Source organism: Mastigoproctus giganteus, chromosome 1 (genome assembly GCF_048544385.1).
Source record: "Mastigoproctus giganteus isolate SK-2022 chromosome 1, ASM4854438v1, whole genome shotgun sequence".
NCBI lineage: Eukaryota > Metazoa > Arthropoda > Arachnida > Uropygi > Thelyphonidae > Mastigoproctus > Mastigoproctus giganteus.
This window is the reverse complement of record NC_143575.1, coordinates 9,591,250-9,612,916: the sequence shown is the minus strand read 5'-3', so window position 1 is coordinate 9,612,916 and position 21,667 is coordinate 9,591,250. Positions and strand designations below refer to the sequence as shown.

Genomic DNA, 21,667 nt, shown 5'->3' with positions numbered 1-21,667 from the left:
GAACACAAAAAAGGCACCTGGGGTGGATGGGATCTATCCAGTTATATTAAAGGAGGCAGCAAAAGAAGTAAGCAAACCCTAAGCTATAATTATGAGAGCTTCCTTGGACTTCGGGAGTTCCCTGTGGAGTGGAGGTGTGCAAATGTATCACCAATTCACAAAGGGGGTTCAAAATGTGACACTAGTAACTACAGACCTGTTAGTTTAACTTGTGTTCCAGGGAAAATAATGGAATCACTGGTTAAAGAATCATTGCAGGATCATCTAGACAAGACTGCATTAATAGTTAAGACCCAGCATGGGTTTGTTAAAGGGAGGTCTTGTCTGATTAATCTGATTGGATACTATGATGTGGTCACAAAGGAACTGAATGCCAAAAATAATTTTGATATCATATACTTGGATTTCAGGAAAGCTTTTGATACTGTTGCACATGAAAGACTGCTGAACAAACTGGAGAGGAATGGCATTAAGGGTAAGTTGCTACAATGGATAAAGGGATGGTTGAGTAGGAGATGACAGAGAGTGGTAATCAATGGACACTGCTCTTCGTGGACAAATGTTATTAGTTTAGTTCCCCAGGGTTCGGTGCTGGGCCCATTGTTGTTTTGTATATTTATCAATGATATTGATGAAGGTATATTGGGTTTAATGTCCAAGTTTGCAGATGATACAAAGGTTGGCAGGGTTGTTACCGACAGTAAAGACAGTATACTATTCCAACTGGATCTAGATAAGTTGGGCAAATGGGCTGAGAAATGGCAACTGAAATTTAACATTTACAAATGCAAAGTACTGCATGTGAGTAGCAATAGCCAAAGAGAAACATACCAGCTGTGTGGTACTACACTTAGGGAATGGAAAGTGAAAAAGACCTGGGAGTAATTGTGCAGTCAAATATGAAGTTCGCTGACAGTGCAGATGGGCTGCAAGGGCAGGTCATGGAGTCTTGTCAATGATATATAGGAATTTTGCTAACAGGGACAAGGAGGTGATTATCCCATTGTACAAGGTAATGGTCAGGCCACACCTAGAGTACTGTGTACAGGTCTGGAGGCCTCATTTTAGGAAGGATGTAGAATTGCTAGAACGAGTCCAAAGAAGGGCAACAAGATTGGTGAGGGGTACTAAAGGGTGCTCTTACCAAGAAAGGCTTAAGTTCTGCAAATTGCAGAGCCTGGAGAGTAGGCACCTGTGATGTGATCTGATTGAGGTGTATAAGGCCTTGAATGGGTTGAGCAAGCTGAATGCTGATGGGATTCTTCCTCTTGCTCAGATTAAGAACCTGAGGGGGTACAGTTTTAAGTTGAGGAAAGATGGTTGTAGAATAGATGTGCAGAAATTTGCCTTTAGCCAGGAGGTAGTTGATTGGTGGAACATACTTCCATCTTTTGTTGTGGAAGTTGATAGCCTAAATAAATTTAAGGCTGAGATAGACAGGCATTTGGAATGAATGCATGGGTGAATTTGTAAGGGTTTTTTTTTGGTTGATGCTACATATGCTTGCTTTCTTGCATCATATGCCTCTGCTAATGACACTGGTGCACTATGGCCATAGTTGCCGATGCGCCTAATAAATCTCTAAACCAACAACAACAGCTAATGACACAGTTTTAGTCATAGTACATACTCAAAAAAGGAACCTGCATATTTAGAAAAGGAATTAGAACATTTGTGCAATTTTTTGGACTGTACAATGGTTATTCTTAATTAAGCATTCTTATATGCATCTGCAAAATTTACACTATAAAGTCAGTTTGTATGGTATTTCACATTTTTTGTCCCTTGTTAATTACTTACTATAGAATAAGTGGAGGTAGATATGTGAATCCAATAGAAAGAAGTTCCAAGAATGAGGCAATGATCAAAAATACTCCACCTGTATAGATTACACCTTTTAGCAATGGGAGATTCTGTTTCTTTTCATTTCTGCTTGAGTCTACCAAGTAGGCATGATCATCATGTGTATCTTCTGACAGGTCTATTGGTAGCCTAAATAAAAGAATAATAGAAATATAAAATTAATAATGCATACAGATATTTGCTTCCTTACAAAATTGAAAAAGGAATTTTTTAGTTTGAATTAATCCTTCAATGATATATGTTAACACTTCTGGTGTCAACATATATGTCAACATATCTGGTGTCAACATATATGTCAACATATCCCAGTGGCGCAACATTGTTTCTCTATTCTTTATATATATTAACACCAGAAGGAAAAGTATAAATTACAATGGTTCACTAGATATGAATGGTATAACTGTTGATGATCCTTGCAGGTTGCTGACAAACTGAAAAGATATTTTACATCTACATTCACACAGGAGGAATTTTTTAAGGATAGGAATGCCAAAAGTGTATCAAATTCTAATGCAAAGCTAAATGATTTTGTTATAACTGAGAATAAAGTGGAAGAGAAACCATTGAAGCTAAAGTAAATAAGGCACCTGCTATAGATGGGATCTATCCAATTATATTAATAGAACAGCAAAAGAGGTGAGCAAATATTTAGCCATAATTATAAGAACATAATTAGATTTAAGGGATACATCTCCAGTCCTCAAGGACTGGAGATGTATCCCGAAGTCACAAGAGAATCAAAGAGTGAAGTGAGTAATTAAAGGCCGTAAGCTTGACTTCTGTTCCAAAAAAGATAATGGAATCAGTAGTTAAAGTAATGCGGGACCATCTTAACAGAAATGCAGTTATACAGCAGTCGTAGCATGGATTTAAGGGGCAATCTTAAGGAGGCCTCATTTTAGGAAGGATGTAGAGTTGCTAGAATGAGTACAAAGAAGGGTAATAAGATTGGTAAGGGGAACAAAGGGGTGCTCTTACCAAGAAAGACAAGTTCTGCAAATTGCAGCGCCTGGAGAGTAAACACCTGCAAGGTGATCTCATTGAGTTATATAAGGCCTTGAATGGGTTGAGCAAGCTGAATGATGATGGGATTCTTCCTCTTGCTCAGATTAAGAACCTGAGGGAGCATAGATTCAAATTGAGGAAAGACAGTTGTAGAACAGATGTGCGGAAATTTGCCTTTAGCCAGAGGGTGGTTGATTGGTGGAACAGACTTCCATCTTTTGTTGTGGAAATTGATAGCCTAAATAAATTTAAGGCTGAGATGGACAGGCATTTGGAACAAATGGAGGGGTGAAATGGGAGGTTTTTTTTTTTTTTTTTGGCTGATGCTGCATAAGCTTGCTTCGTATGCCTCTACTAATGCTAATGCTAATCTTGTCTGACCAATCTAACTTAACTATGATGCAGTAAAGAAGAAACTGGGTGCAAAGAAATAATTTCAATATCATACTAGGGGGCTTATACGTAAAAGACACACCTGTCGAAACACACTGGTCGATATCTAATCAGGAAATGACCTATGTAATTATTTACCTGTGCATTTGTAGTGTGCAGCATTCTCAAGGTTGAATAAATATCATGGTAAATTTCCAAAACAGTGTACATCCTCCAACATGGCGGCAAGCAAAACAGTGGGAAAGCAGAGATTGACAAGTTGTGACGCCCATATTTCGACAAACAGACGGGAACAAAGCAGTGATTGGCAGATGCCACTGCTTTCCTGCCCACTGTCTTCCTAGGGTGTTTTTCCCAGTATTTGCCACTGTTTTTAAATTGGAAACTTGTTTTCCCATTTTAAAACAGCGGGACAGAGAGATAAACACCCTACTTAAGTTAAGCCCCCCTCCTCGACGACACAAAACAATCAGAAAAAGGAGGTGCCTTCACCTGTCAATTATTGCCGTCTTTCTCGCTTTCATTGAACTACCTGCCAGTGTATACTATCCTGGACTTCAATATCACTATGTAATTATTTAGCTGCATTTACATAGGTCACTTATTTGTAAAAGAATAAGAGAAGTTTACCTCAATATGATACGTAGGACACTTCCGCATGATACTCTCCAGAAATTAAAATGAAAACAATTAAAAAATCGAAAATCTTAGATTAAGTAAGAAATAATTAAAAATCAAATGAACACAATTAAAAATCAATTTAACACAAATAAAAATTAAGTAAAATATTAATAATAGGTCACTTAGGAAAACGCCTTCGGGTTCCATAATACATGAGGAATATTGTTGCATCTGAAAGAGCAGGACTAAAATATTTAACTGAAATATTTACAAACTATACAAATATTTAAAATATTTACAAAATACGAAACCACAGTATTTACAAATATACGATATTCATTAATATACAAAAAACGTTAGAATGGAACATCAAATGTTAGACAGAGAATCATGTGTACGAGGTTTGTGAACATTATGGAGGCAGTTGTGAATAATTAATTGCATTTGTAGTGATGTAACTGCCTTGTCCTCTTCTCCCATTGGCTCGAATAAATATCACTAGGAGGAAAACTTTTTTAATGTATAGATAGATACTTATATTTCAGAAAAGCTTTTGATGCTGTTCCACATAAAAGACTGTTGTACAATTGAAGCAGTGCAGCCTTAGGGACAAATTACTGCTACGGATAATGGGATAGTTGAGTAAGAGAAGACAGAGAGTGGTTATCAATGAGTACAGCTCTTCTCAGACTAATATTATTAGCGAAGTTCCCCAGAGTTCAGTGCTGGGCCTACTGTTGTTTTCAATATTTATGAACAATATTGATAGAGGCATGTGAGGCTTAATGTCTAAGTTTGCAGGATGGTTAATGACAGAAATCAAGGTGTACTACCAACAAGTCCTAAAAAAATTAGGAAGACATGCTGAGAAGTGGTAATTGAGCTTTAACATTGATATATCTGTTGTTTTGGAAGTGGATAGTTTGAATAAATTTGAGGAAGAACCAGACAAACTATTATTTATTTTTTTTTTGGCTGATGCTGTGTAAGCTTGCTTTCTTGCATCATTTGCCATTATTAATACTAATACTAAATGCAAATTAAATGAATTTAATAAACTAATGATAATGGCATCCTTATTGTTTTGCAGACATACATAAAGGGACATAAACTTAAATTAAAAAAGGATAACTTAAAGATAAATGTGCAAAAATTTACTTTCAGGCAAAGAGTAACTGATTGTTGGAACAAACTGGTGTTGTCGAAGTGGAAGTGGGTAGTTTGAAAAAAAAATTATAAAAGAATTAGACAAATTATGAGAGGAGATGGGCAGATGAGGTGGGCAAGTTTTTTATTTTTGGCTGGTGCTACATTTTCCACTGGTTATATTAATAATAATACTTCAGCCAAACAATTCAAATCATTTTAAATACCTACATTCTTCAAAGACAGAAATCACTTTATGAATCTTCATTAGAACCACATAGAGAAATTATAATTTTCAATAATAACAATATTAATCTTGCACACAATAACCAAATATCAAACTTTGCTTACAATAATAACATTTATGAACAATGATCACACCTGTTCTACTACTCCATAGTTGACATTCTCCTTCTCTATTTATGTTTTTTTGCAGAACCATGCTGTTTTACTAGTGCTAATCACTTGTTCTCTCTCTCTCTCTCTCTCTCACACACACACACACACACACGCACGCGCACACACACACACACACACACACACACACACACACACACACACACACACACACACACACACACACACACACACACACACACACACACACACACACACACACATCACTGACAGCAGTAAACATTAGTTTTACAATGAACTTTCAATGTTGAGAGAGTGTGTTTTCTTTCTTTGTAAAAATACACTATAATACAGCAAAAAAAGTTTCTGAGAAAAAGTACTATAAATACCTCATTTATAACTGTAAGTACCACAATATTTTCTCTTTATCTTTATGATATTTGTGCCATAACAACAGTTTCAAAAATTACTTAGTTTCATTAACAATGCTTATCAATACAATCACAACATTAGAAATCAATTTACTGCCATTTTTAAACTTTTAGAAGAAATCAATACTATCTAATCGTGCATAATATTTAACAACATTGAAACTAGGAATGTATATTTCTTCCTATCATCTGAGCATATTGTAGCAAACAATAAACTGACATTCATTATTTTATTTATTTTACCACTGCTACAATTTTCACAATAAAGTAGAGTGCCAGAGTTTTGCTTACTATTATCTTCCATCATCCTGCTGGGCATGCAAAACATCAGTAGGAAATCATCAGAACCTCCAGCAAAGATAGCAAGAGCTCCTCAGACACAGAATAAACTTCAGTCAGAGTTTGCACTGCTACTATACAATGTAATAAAAGTTCAAGTTCCTATACCATATACAATAATCCCAGTAAAATACAGCATTACAGTATTTAAAGTTCTTTATTTCATAGAACAGACTTTTTAATTCAAAAAATTATTTACTGCTTCCTTGAGATTGTTATCATTTGAAAATCAATGCTCACACAGGTGCTCATTCAGATTTCTGAAGAGGAAATAAATGTTAATTCACTGAGGGTGGGGTTTAGACTATTAGATGAGCAGCTTAACTCCTAGAATCTGCAGTCTCTCAGAACAGCAGTTGCTTTATGGGATTTGTATACAGGAGCACTGTCATGAAGAAGCAAGGCACCCCCATGTCAATTTCCTTTCTTCTCATTCCTTTATGGCTCTGCTTAATTTTAGAACAGCAGTAAGCATCTCTGGTGATTATTTTTTTTATGTGGCATGTAGTCTATCAAAATAATTCCTTCCATATACCAAAAAAATGGTGGCCATGATCTTCCTAGCAGATGGTTGAGGTCTGAATTTTATGAGCAGTGATAACCCAACAATAACCCATGTGTTTCCATTGCACTGGTTTCCATTTTGTTTCTGAATCCCAAAATCAATCCACATTTCATTACCAGTCACAATTCTTGAAAGAAACTCTTGCCAATTGGCATTGTTCATGTGTAACTTTTCCTCACAAATTTGAACAGTTTCTGAAGAGGTGTGAACATTCTTGGCACCCAACAAGAACTGACTTTTAACATCGAAAAATGTTCATGAAGGGTGGTCAATACTGACCCCTCAGAAATATTATAATTCTCTGGTAATCACAGATACTTTTATGCATCTATCCAGCATGATCAGATCTTCAAGTTTTTGGCACATTTCTGGAGTTGCCTTGGTCATCCCGAGCAGAGGTCATCTTCGATGGATTTGACCCCATTTGAACTGCTTGGGCCAAAATTTTATATGGTATTCAGAAAGGGCTGCATCACCATACACAGCTTTTGTGCAATCACAAATAAATTTTCATCCATTATCTGTTAAAATTTTTTTAACAGTTATTTAAAAATATGATGATGGCCTGATGCTCCAATCTTGTGTGATATCCATGTTTCCTTTATGTTAACTATCCCAAATCTCTTCTGTACTTTGCTTTATTGAGCTGAGCCAGCAAAAATAAGATACAGACATTTATAAGAATATGATAGAACTGCATTTTTTTTTTATATATCAAGTATACTTATAGCCAAGGAGTACTCGTCAGTTATTAACTTACTTAATACCCCCTCATATATATATATATATATATTTAAAAAGTAACAGTACCAAATAAATAAAACTAAAGATATATAATATGATGATGGAAGTGTAGTGACTGTGAAAATTAATTTCTTTGCCATTTCTGTTTTTACTTATTAGGATTCCCACAGAACTTGGCATTCACTTCTCTATGAAACGTTATGTTTTACATTGTACTTTATTTTAAGCTAGTCTCTTTGGTAGCTTCATTATTTAATTCAAAATAATTCTCATTTTTGCCTGTTCTTTTGGTTTCCTAAATTTAATTAATTTTTGCATTCACTACACTTCCATCCTCTTACTATATATTTTTGCAGTTTTATTTCTTTGGTACTATTACTTTTTAATTATGTATCCCAGCAAAACCAGTATTTTCAGGAAGGCACATGCACTGTTTCCATCCATTTTTCATGTATATTTCTTAACTGATTTCTTATATGCTACTCTTTCATTCATATATTTTCATAATTTATACATACATACACACATTTTTTAAAAAAGGTTTTAATTTTTTTTTCCTGAAGTGCATCATGTGCTGAAGATGAGATGATTGTTATTTGAAAATTGGCAATGAATTTTCTAAACTGGGGATTAACATCATCCAGTTTATCAATGGAAACAATGCTCTGCTGATGCATTTTTACTGATGCCTAATTATCAGAGGACAATAGACAACAAATAAGAATTCTCTCAAAAAGGTTAAAAATTCTATATAATTGAAATTTATTTTTTTTTATAATACTTCTTATATGGGCTACACCAGAATTACCTGAATATAATTGCTACTATTGCAATACTTGAAACAATACTGCAACAGTAGCAGTGACATTCGGCAAGATTCCACAATAGTAAACATTCTTTTCTAGGCAAACCATGATGCATGGTTTACAGTAAAATTCAAATATTTTGGGTTACCAACTGGGATAACTGCTCATCAGACAATCGATAGACATAACAATGAGTTTGACAAACTGTTCAAAATCAAATTACAGTCGGACATGAGACTGAGCCCATGGTAGCACATACCTATGAATAGGTTCTTTGAGGAAAATAGAGCAGTGATGTATTTTGAAAATGAAAGGTTTCTTAGTAGTAAATTTATTCCCAGTATTTTGGTAAAGCCTTGTATATTAATATTAAAGTGATATACAAGATAAACAGTAAAAACAGTAAACAGTCGACAGTAAAAATAACAGTAATACAAACCGTAGCCTCTTTCTCTCTGATTTTTTCAATACACGATTAAGTGTCTTTGAAGCAGTAAATGATGACATTTCTGTACAAAGTGGATGAAGATCATCTTGATTTAGCTGTTCCTTATAGCCTTTCCATATAAGTCTGAAAAAGAAAGGTTTGCACTTAGTACTAATGTAACAAACCTTGCATGAAGAAGTACATTGTACATTTTATACAGTGTATTTAAAAAATAATCCTCATACTTTAAAAACATTTTAAATTAAGTTTAAACCTGTCAGTGGCAGCACTCCAGATTGTGGCAACTATGTTCCTGCCTGGTCTGTCAGACCCCAATTTTCTTTTTTATTTCTATAAAAAAATGTCTTTTATTTATTCTGCTTGTTGTACCAATGCTAGTCCTTTCTAATGGAGTGCAATACTTATTAAATGTATTTTTCAATTTTTTTTTATAAAAATTTTCAATTTCAAAATGCTGTGTTTCTTAAGGTGCATTTACCCATAACACATTTTGCTGGATTTTTGTCCTGAACAAATGAGCACAGAGCATTTATAATATGTTACAATATGTATACATTGAGATGAAAAAGTTATGCCAAGTTTTCATATACTTGTGGATTCACCACCTTAAGAGGAACCTCCATAGCCAGGTGGGCAGGAGCAGCAGTGTGTAGCACACACTTCTTGATTAGACTGGGGTTCGAGCCCGTGGCCATCAAATACGGAGGATGTGGAAAAGTCAGGGAATGACAACCGCATATCCCCGGAGCAATATGGCTTTAGTTACTAATGCTCCTAAAAACCAAACAACAACAACAACCACCTTAAGAACCTGGAATGAACTGCAATTTTAATAATGTGGTGAATCTGCCAGGTGTATGATAAACTTTTAATCTGTTTAGCTTTTTTGCAAAGCTTGTGAAAAAAACTTGGCTCGTTTTTTTTTGTTGAGATATCAAATTTTTTGCAGAGTTATTAAACTTTCAACGTGCTACATTATATTGGCAAATAACAATAACAATTAGCTGGTTACCATTTCTTCTCTGGGCTATCAAATAAATGATCCACATTTAAATGCTGACAGTTACACTGAGGGTCACATACAGCAAATAATGGTCTGCAGTGTAACTCTATTGTTTAAACATGAGATTATTTAAAATACTAAATGGACCATTTGTATTAATTAAAAAAAAAATCATTCTTGCTGCTGTTTTAACACACACAGCCAAGTTCTTAATAAGCTGGCTAATTTCCTGGTTCCCTCCTCCCCACTTGTCAATGAAAAGCTGGGAAACCTACCAAATATATACTAGCACCAATTTAAAAATACTCCTGATTACTAATCTTTGAAAATAAAGTACTAATTCTTAAAAAATATAACCCCTTATTTCAGCATTATATAATTGGTTTCCTAAATGCTGATTCCTCATTTGTGGCTTTTCTGAAGAATATAACCCCACAAAATGAAAAAGGCACCATGTGTTTGCACGTTTTTGACTACTGTATTGTAGCATACTTAACAAAGTAAAGAGAAATTAAAGAAATGGCCTTCTCTCTCTCTGCACTACATATAGCACTTACTGTTCAGAATAAAACATTAAGTTTAAAGATTTGTCAGTATAGGTAGGTCAGATAATTAAATATCATTGAATTCCCATTTAAAAAGAAAATCTTACACAGAAAATGGCTGCTGATTTCCTAGACCAGCTAACCCTTGGCTAAAAACATAAATTGCATAAATTAATGAGAACTGAAACACATATGAAGTAAAACCAACTATCATAAGAATTTCGGAAATAGTGGATTTTTCAAAAATCAATACAGACTATAAGAAAATCCAATGTTGAACAAGAATCATGCATCACATTTTTCCAAAAAGCTGAAACTAAAGTTCTGAAATGCAAATTTTACCTGATGAATAATTAAGCTCAACTTGAACCTGTACCAAAAATAAGTTTAAGCAACTTGAAAACACAACACAAAGTATATCAAAACTGCCAAGTAAGCATGACTTACTTGCTCATCCAGTAAAATACAAGGCGCGAGAAGAGTGGGGCATCATCCAGTGGGCATATTTTCCTCTGTAAAGAAATCAACTTGAATTAAGTTCCTTTTTCAGAAATATACTGTTACAATAAAAGGTGAAATAAAGAAAGGGAATAAACTGAAAATATAGTATCTCATAAGCTAATAAATTTATATGGAGTAGACCCTGAGCTACTAACTGCATTTGCATCATATTTCACATTGGTTTCTGAATTATTAACAACACTGCATGAGCTGATAAGTCACTCAACCATTATAATAACAACAACAGAAACACAAATATTTGGCAATAAAAACAAGTTTACAGTTTTTGTTCAAATGTGCAAATATGGTTCTTATTGGTTATGAAATTCAGATGCCATGATTAATTATGAATCTACTTGAAACTGCACTGCAATCAACAGTGATCATCTTAACATTTTAAAAAACCTTTTGGGGAATCTTTTAAATTAAGCATAATGTATTTAATTTATATGCTCTGCACTAATTTACAAAAAAAAATTTATAAGCCAACACATTTAGGACTTTGTTTATGTACTTAAATAGTGTTATTAAATACCGCCAGAAAGAGTAAAATTATAAATTAATGAATTTATAATTTTACTCTTTAATTAAATTAAATTAATTAATTTTTTAATTTATTTTTTTATCTTTAATTAATTTAAATTATAAAATAATAAATTTATTAATTTATAATTATTAATTCTTTATTACCAGGAAGAAGCACATAAATTACAGGAGTACTACAAATAAATCTCAAATGCCTATTGAAAATGTAAAATTGGATTTCTATTGTCCAAGATTTTTGTTTTCTAAATATATCACAGTCCCGTTCACCTCAGATAATCAGAGTTCCACTGCATATAAGTAAATGAAATAATGAAAAGGTGTATAAAAAAAAGATATTCAACTTTTTTCTTTTGGGCTGATAGTATTAGTACTTTTAATTCTACTAATAATTATATATAATTAATAAAAAAAATTCTCTTACTGGTGGTGAAATTCTCTGTGTGGAAGGGGTTTCTGTAAAACCCGAGAGAATCATCTGCAGCACTCGGAATATCAAAGTTGCTATCTGAGTAGAAAATACCATGATTTGCTGTGTTTGGTCCTACAAAATAAGATCAACTGAACTGAGTCCTGAAATAGGTTCATGAAACAAAATTAACAAATAAAAGTGAATTTTTAAAAAATGAAATTAGGCAAGAAATAATGAAATACTCTGAAATTTAAACAGTGTTTATTCTAATTCTTTCTCAAACAATGCACATAACGGGACATAAACTCAAACTGAAAAGGATAGATGTGCAAAAATTTACTTTCAGAGAGTAGTAGATTGTTGCAACAAATCACTGTGGTGGTTTGGTGCTGTGGAACTGGGTACTTTGAATAACTTTAAGGAAGAATGGAGGGATAAGGTGGGTAGGGTGTGTGTGTGTGTGTGTGTGTGTGTGTGGTTGTGTGTGTGTGTGGTTGTGTGTGTGTGTGGTTGTGTGTGTGTGGTTGTGTGTGTGTTCTGCTGATGCTGTATAAGCCTGCTTCCTTGCATCATTTGCCAGAACTTCAAGCCATTATGCTCAGTTTTTCTAATTAGTGAATGGAAAATCAAAACAAATTAAGTAATTATGGTGATACAAATTACAATCTATGAAAAAGTTAAGAAATATACATTGAGCCAAAATGCAAGAGAAGAAATAATTCTCTTATACATTTTGAGACAAAATACAAAACAGAATTATATTTTTACTTATAACTGGTACTTCATCTTTCAAAAAATCTCCACCATAGATTATGCACTAAAAATAAAATTCTCATTTATTCACCAAATTTTTATACCCTTCTCATAAAGTCTTTTGGTTGTTATTGATACTATCATTTGCATTCCTTCACTGTGAAACTGAGTGTGGAACTAAGGTTCTGGCAGATCATTTTTCAGGCTTCCAAAAATATGAAATTATGGAGGCAGCTACAGCCACATCAACTGTTGTAGATGAATCTACCCTGGTAACATAAACTGCCAACACAACATTTCCTTTTGTTACAATTTTGTGAACTTTTCCTGGTGAGAGTCATTCTCCAGAGTTTTTCTTCCTTCAGAGTTTTTCATGGTAATGATTTTCTCATTCCTACAGTCAATGGACATGGCATAATTGTCAAAACACATTTTTTCTATATGCCTATATATTTATATTGAGAAATGTCCTCTGTGTAAGAAACTAAATAACACCGAATTGCACTATCTTAAATGCATCTGTCACCATGAATGCCATATTTTCTCTACTGCTGTACCTCATGTATACAGGGTAGCCAGCATGTCTTATCATTAAATAGAAACATTGGTACTAATTCCTAACCATGCAGACTTGTGATGGTGATGCATAACTTAAATTTAAATAATGAAAATAGCATCCTTGTATGTGTAAAACTGGAGAAGTGTATACTAACCATAAATTTTCACACATTATTTATGAACAATCATCTACTTCTCCAATTATAACATCTTATCTTTGATATCAGCTAACTGCTAACAATTTTTTCTGTCCCTAGCTCTTTACTACCATAATAATCTTTATCTCTAATTCTTTATCTCCACATTGTGAATATTCCTTCTCCCAAGTATTACAAAAATAAAAAATTAAAAATATTATATTAGTTGAAGCAGTTCATTTGATATGAAATTTATAAACAGGTATACCTTCAATTCTACTTCCTGGACTCTGTGGGATGATAAAAACACACTCTCATAATTAAAAAGAATTACTTATCTACCAAAAGTTATATTTTTTTAAAATATACAAAAGATGATTTACATACCAATCACTCTCCAAGTAATTAATATAAATTCATCCTCATCAATAATTTTACTCCATTTCTGAATATTAAATTTAAGAGATGGATTTATCATTATATTATATAAATTTTTTTAAAAATTAAATTGAACAATTTGTTTGTAACATTTCACGTGAAAAATGAAAATTTAAGCTCAACTTACACAAAAAATTCTGGTATACTAAATTCAAGCAAAAGCAAAATTATACCTACTGTTTCAAATTTTTTCAATAAATCAGAGTAGGTTGTGAGAGTTGAAGAAAGACTTTGAAGGATCCAGAATGTTGGTAATACAACAGATGCCTTCACTCCTTTCTGTCGTGCATACAGGAATATTGCCATAGCCAGAAGCTGAAAGTTAAATTTCATTTTTTAAACAGTAATGAAAAATTGCATTCTGAAATACGACCTGAAAAAATATATCACAGTAAGCAAAAATATATTCAGAATAAATGCTATATTATTAAAATAGGCAGAAAGTAATTCTCCCCAGAGAATTTTAAGAATGTCAAAAATATACAGTGCAAAATTTCATTTTAAAATTTAAAGGATTTTTTAAAAATTATTTTGAAATGCACAATTTTCCTGTAGCCAACTTGCATATATTCATTATTCATGGGATCTCACATCAAAAATTCAAATTTCATATCAAAAGATGGAGAAGAGCTTAAACGTGATTTTTCAATACATGGAGATATAATTAAGAATTCAAAGTTACTAGAATTCTAAGAATTCTAAGTTACTAGTAGAATATAAAACATGGGGACTGACAGTTAATTTTAATAAGACAGAGTACATGAATCAAAGTGAGGAGGTTCTGGATTTAGATGGAATACAGGTGAAAACTGTACAGCAATTTAAATACCTGGGTGCAATTACTCAGGCTGATGGACCATCTGTGCAGGAAATTGAGAGAAGACTGGGTGAAGGTAGAAAGGTCATAGGAATGCTTAATTCTGTGCTATGGAATAAAAATATTACTAACAAAACTAAACATCAAACATATAATGCAATATTACAAAGTGTTTTATTATATGGATTGTATTATATGGACTTGGACCTTAACTGAAAGACAAAAAAATAAACTACTGGCGATTAAGATGGATTTTTGGCGAAGATCAGCAAGAAAGTCTAGGACTGAAAAAGTTAGAAATTACATGATAAGGAATACAATGAATGTCCAAAAAACCATCATTAATAAAATAGAAGAGAAAAGATTGGAGTGCTTTGGCCATGTGAAGAGAATGGAAGATGACAGATTGCCCAGAGGAGCCATGGAATGGATGCCATGGAGAAGGAAAAAGAGGAAGACCAAGAAGGACATGGATAGAGGGTGTGAGAGCAGCCACAAATAGAAGAGGATTAGTGGATGGAGATTGGGAAGATAGAACAAAATGGAAAAAAAGAATAAAGGAATGACTTTTCGATGTTAGGTTGAGGAGAACTGTTGTAATAATGGAATAAATCCTAAAAAGAAGAAGAATTCAAAAAAGTATTTGTAATTACAGAATAAAAAATAAACTGCAGATAATGCAATAGAAAAACAGTTTTATGCTTGTCTTTCTTTCATAGTACCAACTCTTCTCTAAATTGAATATGGGAGCTTGTAAATGAGGTCGCAAATAATCCACCCATTCTGCTCATTCCAAATCTTGAAAGTATGAATTCCTTAAGAATGTTATCATTGCTGACAAATCTCAATTCATTCTAAAATCTCTGTAAATTATTACACAAAGGCAGTGCAACTTCTGAACCCCAGAAATCTCAAATGCACATTCAAAAGAAAGTACATGTAAAACTCAATACACAGTACTTCCATACTGTTACAAATACAGCAGTTACAAAAATTTGAGTGACGAAATACTTAAACAAAAAAATTAAATTTCCAAATTCAAATATTTAGTATATATGCACTATGTGATGTGTACCATAATAATTAGCAATAATTACATTATTGCTAATTATTATGGTACATGTAATTATTATTAAGTAACATGTAATTATTGTTAAGAAACATAAAATCCAAGGAAGTACAGCTAGTCGACATGACTGGACAGTGCAGTGTCGAGTCAGTTTGGTGTGACATAAGCACTGGGAAAGCAAAATTGAGAGTAGGAGTGTGTTATAGCCCTAATGACTCTGATGAGTATAATAAACAACTGTAGAGAAATAGAGTGGGCAGTATATCAGAGTGCCTCATAATGAGGGATTTTAATTTCCCATATATATTTGTGGGTTGGTCACTAACACACTAGCAAGGCTTTTGTGGATTTATTGGATGATTGTTTTCTACGGCAGAATGTTCGGGAGGCAACAAGAGGGAGTAATCTCTGTAAATTATTACACAAAGGCAGTGCAACTTCTGAACCCCAGAAATCTCAAATGCACATTCAAAAGAAAGTACATGTAAAACTCAATACACAGTACTTCCATACTGTTACAAATACACCAGTTACAAAAATTTGAGTGATGAAATACTTAAACAAAATTAAATTTCCAATTCAAATATTTAGTATATATGCACTATGTGATGTGTACCATAATAATTAGCAACAATTACATATTTTCTCTTTGAACATGTTAACCTGGAGTTGAGTAACAAAAAAAAAAAAAAGCGAAATAGCTAATTATAGCACTGCACACAGCAGAGCCACAACACTCATTTACATTGCCCTGTGATTAGGAATTAGCAGACAATTTGTTAAATGTGGTAAAATAGATGACTATTCTAGAACTGGTTGGTCCATGCACTGTGAGAACTCCAGAGGTAATCAAGGCTATTAGCAACCAAATTCATCAAAATCTTATTAACAAACAAAATATGATGGCCAGGGAAATGGGAATAGCACCCAGAACCATGTTAAGATTAATAAATTCAGATAAAGAAATGTGTGCTTTCCATAGATGGACAGAGAAGATGCTAATTCCTTCACTAAAGAAATCAGGAGGCTAAATTTTCATACTATCTAAGACATATTGTCATTACATTAAGAATAAGAGATCTGCAGATTTACTCAATAGGTCAATGTTGAAAAAAAGTCATGAGTTAGTATTGAATGTGAAAGTGGCTTGCAATTCTACCCAGACACGATAGGCAGGAGTATATGATGAGAGCCATGTCAATCAATTTGGGGATGGAGAGACACAAGGAGCAGAATTTTTTGCAGCCTGGTCTGTGCTTGTTGACAGGAGAGACTGCTTCTACAGGGATGGGGTACACTTAAATAGAAAGGGTGCAAGAATATTTTCTGATGCTATCGAGGCAGTGTTAGGTGGGTCTGAAAACTGCTAGCTTGGGGGTATACACAGACTAAAAGGTTAACAGTGGCCGCAGGCAGAGGCAAAAGTGATTCTTGCACTGCTTCTATTAGAATGAGCAGCAGCCTGGAAAAGCAAGGCAATGGAGATTTCCAGGACTGCTGGGAGTCATAGTGGAACAAATAAATACGTGGACCTGTTAGGGTAACTAAGAATAGAAACAGGTGCATGTATATTTCCATGTACACCAATGCTAGGAGTATAGTGAATAAATTTCATGAGCTTGAAGTGCTAGTCAAGATATCAAAGGCAGATATTGTTGGGATATCAGAGAAGTGGTGTCACACAGACATAAGCAGTGCAGAATTGGAATTTGGGGAGTACAATGTGAACAGAAAGGATAGACAGGACAGGAAGGGAGGAGGAATTATGCTGTTAGTTAAGAAACATAGAAAATTTAAGGAAGTGCATCCAATTGATGTTGGTGGACAATGCAATGTCGAATCTGTTTCGTGTGACATAAGCACTGGGAAAGGAAAAATGTGATGTGAAAAATGTGAGAAAAAGGATGTGTTATAGGCCTAATGAATCTGATAAGTATAATGAGCAATTGTGCAGAGAAATAGAGTGGGCCTGTAAATCAGAATGTCTTATAATGGGAGATTTAAACTTTCCAGATATAGACTGCAACTTGTGAATTGTTCACTCACACACTAGCAAAAATTTTATTATTGATTTATTGAATGACTGTTTTCTACAGCAACATGTTTGAGAGGCAACCAGGGGGAGTAATACTCTTGATCTGATTTTCAGTAGTGATTATTCATGCATTAAGAATTTGCAGATAAATGAACCACTGGGTGACATCGATCACAATGTACTGATGTGGGAATTACTTAAAGATGTAACTACCAACAAGGCTAAAGGGAAGGGCTTTTGCTTTCATAAAGGTGACTACATGGGTCTCAGACAGTTTTTAAATTCTGTACAGTGGGATCAACTGATGATGTTACCAACGTTGAATTCTAAATGGGAAGCCTTCAGGGACTTAATTTTGGAGGCTACTGAATCTTTTCATTCCAACTAAGAAATACTGTTCAAGTTTTGGCCTAAATGGATGTCAGATGAACTAATGAGGCTCTTGGCAGAGAAGAAAAATGTATGGGATGCATATAAAGTATCAGGTGACACAGAAGCCTATGGCAGATATAAACTAGTTTGTAATCAAGTCACAAAGAAGGTTAGGTAGGCGAAGGCAGATTATGAGAAATCCTTGGCAAATGATGCAAAGAAAAACAGAAAAGAGATTTTTACTTATTTAAATGCTAGAAGGAAAGGGATGAATCAGATTTTGACCATTTAACTTAGATGGGTTGACTATTGATGATCATGCTAAGGTAGCTGATAAACTGAATGAGTATTTTGCATCTACACATGAGGCGTTATTCAATGAGGGGAGTGCCAGACGTTTGTCAAAGTCTAACAAGGAGCTAAGTGATTATGTAATAACTGAGAGCAAAATGGAGTAGAAAATTTTGAAGTTAAACATAAAAAAGGCACCTGGGGTGGATGGGATCTATCCAGTTATATAAAAGGAGGCAGCAAAGGAAGTCAGCAAACCATTACCCATAATTATCAGAGCTTCCTTGCACTCAGAGGACGTTCCCATGGACTATAGGTGTTCAAATGTATCACCAATTCACAAAGGGGGTTCAAAAGGTGACACAAGTACCTATAGACATGTTAGTTAGCATTAGCATTAGCATTAGTAGAGGCATTTGATGCAAGAAAGCAAGCTTATGCAGCATCAGCCAAAAAAAAAAAAAAAACCCACTTCCACTTCACCCCTCTGTTCGTTCAAAATACCTGTCCAGCTGAGCCTTAAACTTATTTAGGCTATCAACCTCCACCACAATGGATGGAAGTCTGTTCCACCAACCAACCGCCCGCTGGCTAAAGGCAAATTTCCGCACGTCTATCCTACATCTGTCTTTCCTCAATTTGAATTTATGCCCTCTCAGGTGATTTTTCTGAGCTAGAGGAAGAATCCCATCAGCATTGAGCATGCTTAAACCATTCAAGGTTTTATACACCTCTATCAGATCACCTCGCTGGTGCCTAGTCTCCAGACACTGTAATTTGCAAAACTTAAGCCTTTCTTCGTAAGAGCACCCCTTTGTTCCATTCACTAATCTTGTTGCCCTTCTCTGTACTCGTTCCAGCAGCTCTACATCCTTCTTGAAATGAGGCCTCCAGACCTGTATACAGTACTCTAGGTGTGGCCTGACCATTGCCTTATACAATGGAATAATGACCTCCTTATCCCTGCTGGAAAAATTCCTGTATATCATTGACAATACTCCATGAGCTACTCTTGCCACCCGTCTGCACTGCTCAGAGAACTTCATATCTGCCTGCACAACCACCCCCAAGTCCCTTTCATTCTCTACCACTGTCAGTGTAGTACCACAGAGTTGATACGTTGCTCTGGGGTTGCTGTTTTCCATGTGTAGTACTTTACATTTGTCAATGTTAGACTTCATTTGCCACCTCTCAGCCCATTTGCTCAACCTTTCCAGATCCTGTTGCAGCAGCATAGTGTCAGTAGTGTCCTTGACAACCCTGCCAACCTTTGTATCATCTGCAAACTTGGACATTAAGCTTAATATACCATCATCAATATCATTTATAAATACAGAAAACAATAATGGACCCAACACTGAGCCCTGAGGGACTCCACTAATAACATTAGTCCACGATGAGCAGTGTCCATTGATTACCACTCTCTGTCTTCTCCCCCTCAACCACCCCTTTATCCATAGCAGCAATTTGCCTCCAATGTCACACTGCTCCAATTTGTGTAGCAGTCTTCCATGTGCAACAGTATCAAAAGCCTTTCTAAGATCCAAGTATATAATATCAAAGTTATTCCCTGCATCCAGTTCTTTTGTGACTGCATCATAGTATCCAATCAAGTTGGTCAGGCAAGACTTCCCCTTAACAAAACCATGCTGTGTCTGAGCTATAACTGAAGTCTTGTCTAAATGATCCTGCAGTGCTTCTTTAACCAGTGCCTCCATTAATTTTCCTGGAACAGAAGTTAAGCTCACAGGTCTATAATTACTTGTGTCAGCCTTTGATCCTCCTTTGTGAATTGGGGTCACATTTGCACATTTCCAGTCTATGGGTACCTCCCCTGAGTCCAAGGAAGCTCTCATAATTATGGCTAAGGGTTTGCTTACTTCCTTTGCTGCCTCCTTTAATATAACTGGATAGATCCCATCCACCCCGGGTGCCTTTCTTGTGTTTATCTTCAACAGTTTCTCCTCCACTTTACTCCCAGTTATTTCAAGATTCTGTAGCTTACTGCTAGAGTTGAATACACCTCTGGCATTCCCCTTGCTGAATAACTCCTCATGTGTGAATGTCGATGCAAAATATTCATTTAGTTTGTTAGCTACCTGAGCAGGATCATCAACAGTTGACCCATCAATATCAAGTGGACCAATCTGATTCATCTCCTTCCTTCTAGAGTTTACATAAGTAAAGAACTCTTTGCTGTTTTTCTTTGCATCCCTTGCCAAGGATTTCTCGTAATCTGCCTTCGCCTGCCTAACCTCCTTTGTAACTTGGTTGCATATCAACTTGTATCTATCATAGGCTTCTGTGTCATGTGTTAATTTGTAAGTATCCCATGCATTTTTCTTCTCTGCCATATGCCTCATTAGTTCATCTGTTTATAGTTTAACTTCTGTTCTGGGGAAAATAATGGAATCACTAGTTAAAAAAGCATTGCAGGATCATCTAGACAAGACTGCAGTAGTAGTTAAGACACAGCATGGGTTTGTTAAAGGGAGGTCTTGTCTGACCAATTTTATTGGATACTATGATGTGATCAAAGGTTGGCAGGGTTGTTAGCGACAATAAAGCCAGTATGCTACTCCAACTGGATCTAGATAAGTTGAGCAAACAGGCTGAGAAGTGGCAACTGAAGTTTAACATTGACAAATGCAAAGTACTGCATATGAATAGAAATAACCCAAGAGAAATGTACCAACTGTGTGGTACTACACTCAGAGAAGCAGAAAGTGAAAAAGACCTGGGGGTAATTGTGCAGTCAAATATGAAGTTTGCTAAGCAGTGCAGACAGGCTGTACGGCAGGTCATGGAGTCTTGTCAATGATATATAGGAATTTTGCTAGCAGGGACAAGGAGGTGATAATCCCATTGTACAAGGTAATGGTCAGGCCACACCTAGAGTACTGTGTACAGGTCTGGAGGCCTCATTTTAGGAAGGATGTAGAATTGCTAGAACGAGTCCAAAGAAGGGCAACAAAATTGGTGAGGGTACTAAAGGGTGCTCTTACCAAGAAAGGTTAAAGTTCTGCAAATTGCAGAGCCTGCAGAGTAGGCACCTGTGATGTGATCTGATTGAGGTGTATAAGGCCTTGAATGGGTTGAGCAAGCTGAATGCTGATGGGATTCTTCCTCTTGCTCTGATCAAGAACCTGAGGGGGTACAGTTTTAAGTTGAGGAAAGATGGTTGAAAAGTGGGTAGGTGATTGGTGGAACAGACTTCCATCCTTTGTTGTGGAAGTTGATAGCCTAAATAAATTTAAGGATGAGCTGGACAGGCATTTGGAATGAATGGAGGGGTGAAATGGGAGGTGGTTTTTTTTTTTTTTTTTTTTCGTTGATGCTGCATAAGCTTGCTTTCTTGCATCACATGCCTCTACTAATGCTAATTCAAGGTTTAGACCTAAAAGGACATCAGATAAACCGATGAGACTAGGGGCAGAGAATAAAAATGCCTGGGATGATTGTAATTTATGGAGAC

General features: G+C 35.0%; 1 protein-coding gene across 1 annotated transcript in view; it reads right to left on the bottom strand.

Moving 5' to 3' along the window:
• Positions 1 to 21,667, bottom strand: part of LOC150090539 (ATP-binding cassette sub-family C member 3-like) — an 87,704-nt gene that overhangs the window by 18,073 nt on the left and 47,964 nt on the right. Inside the window, exons 3-6 of the mRNA XM_090378387.1 lie at positions 13,786 to 13,923; positions 10,714 to 10,778; positions 8,710 to 8,841; positions 1,801 to 1,992 (exon numbers count right to left, since the gene is read on the bottom strand). Coding sequence (XP_090234513.1) covers positions 1,801 to 1,992; positions 8,710 to 8,841; positions 10,714 to 10,778; positions 13,786 to 13,923 — 527 coding nt within the window. The remainder of the gene's footprint in view (positions 1 to 1,800; positions 1,993 to 8,709; positions 8,842 to 10,713; positions 10,779 to 13,785; positions 13,924 to 21,667) is intronic.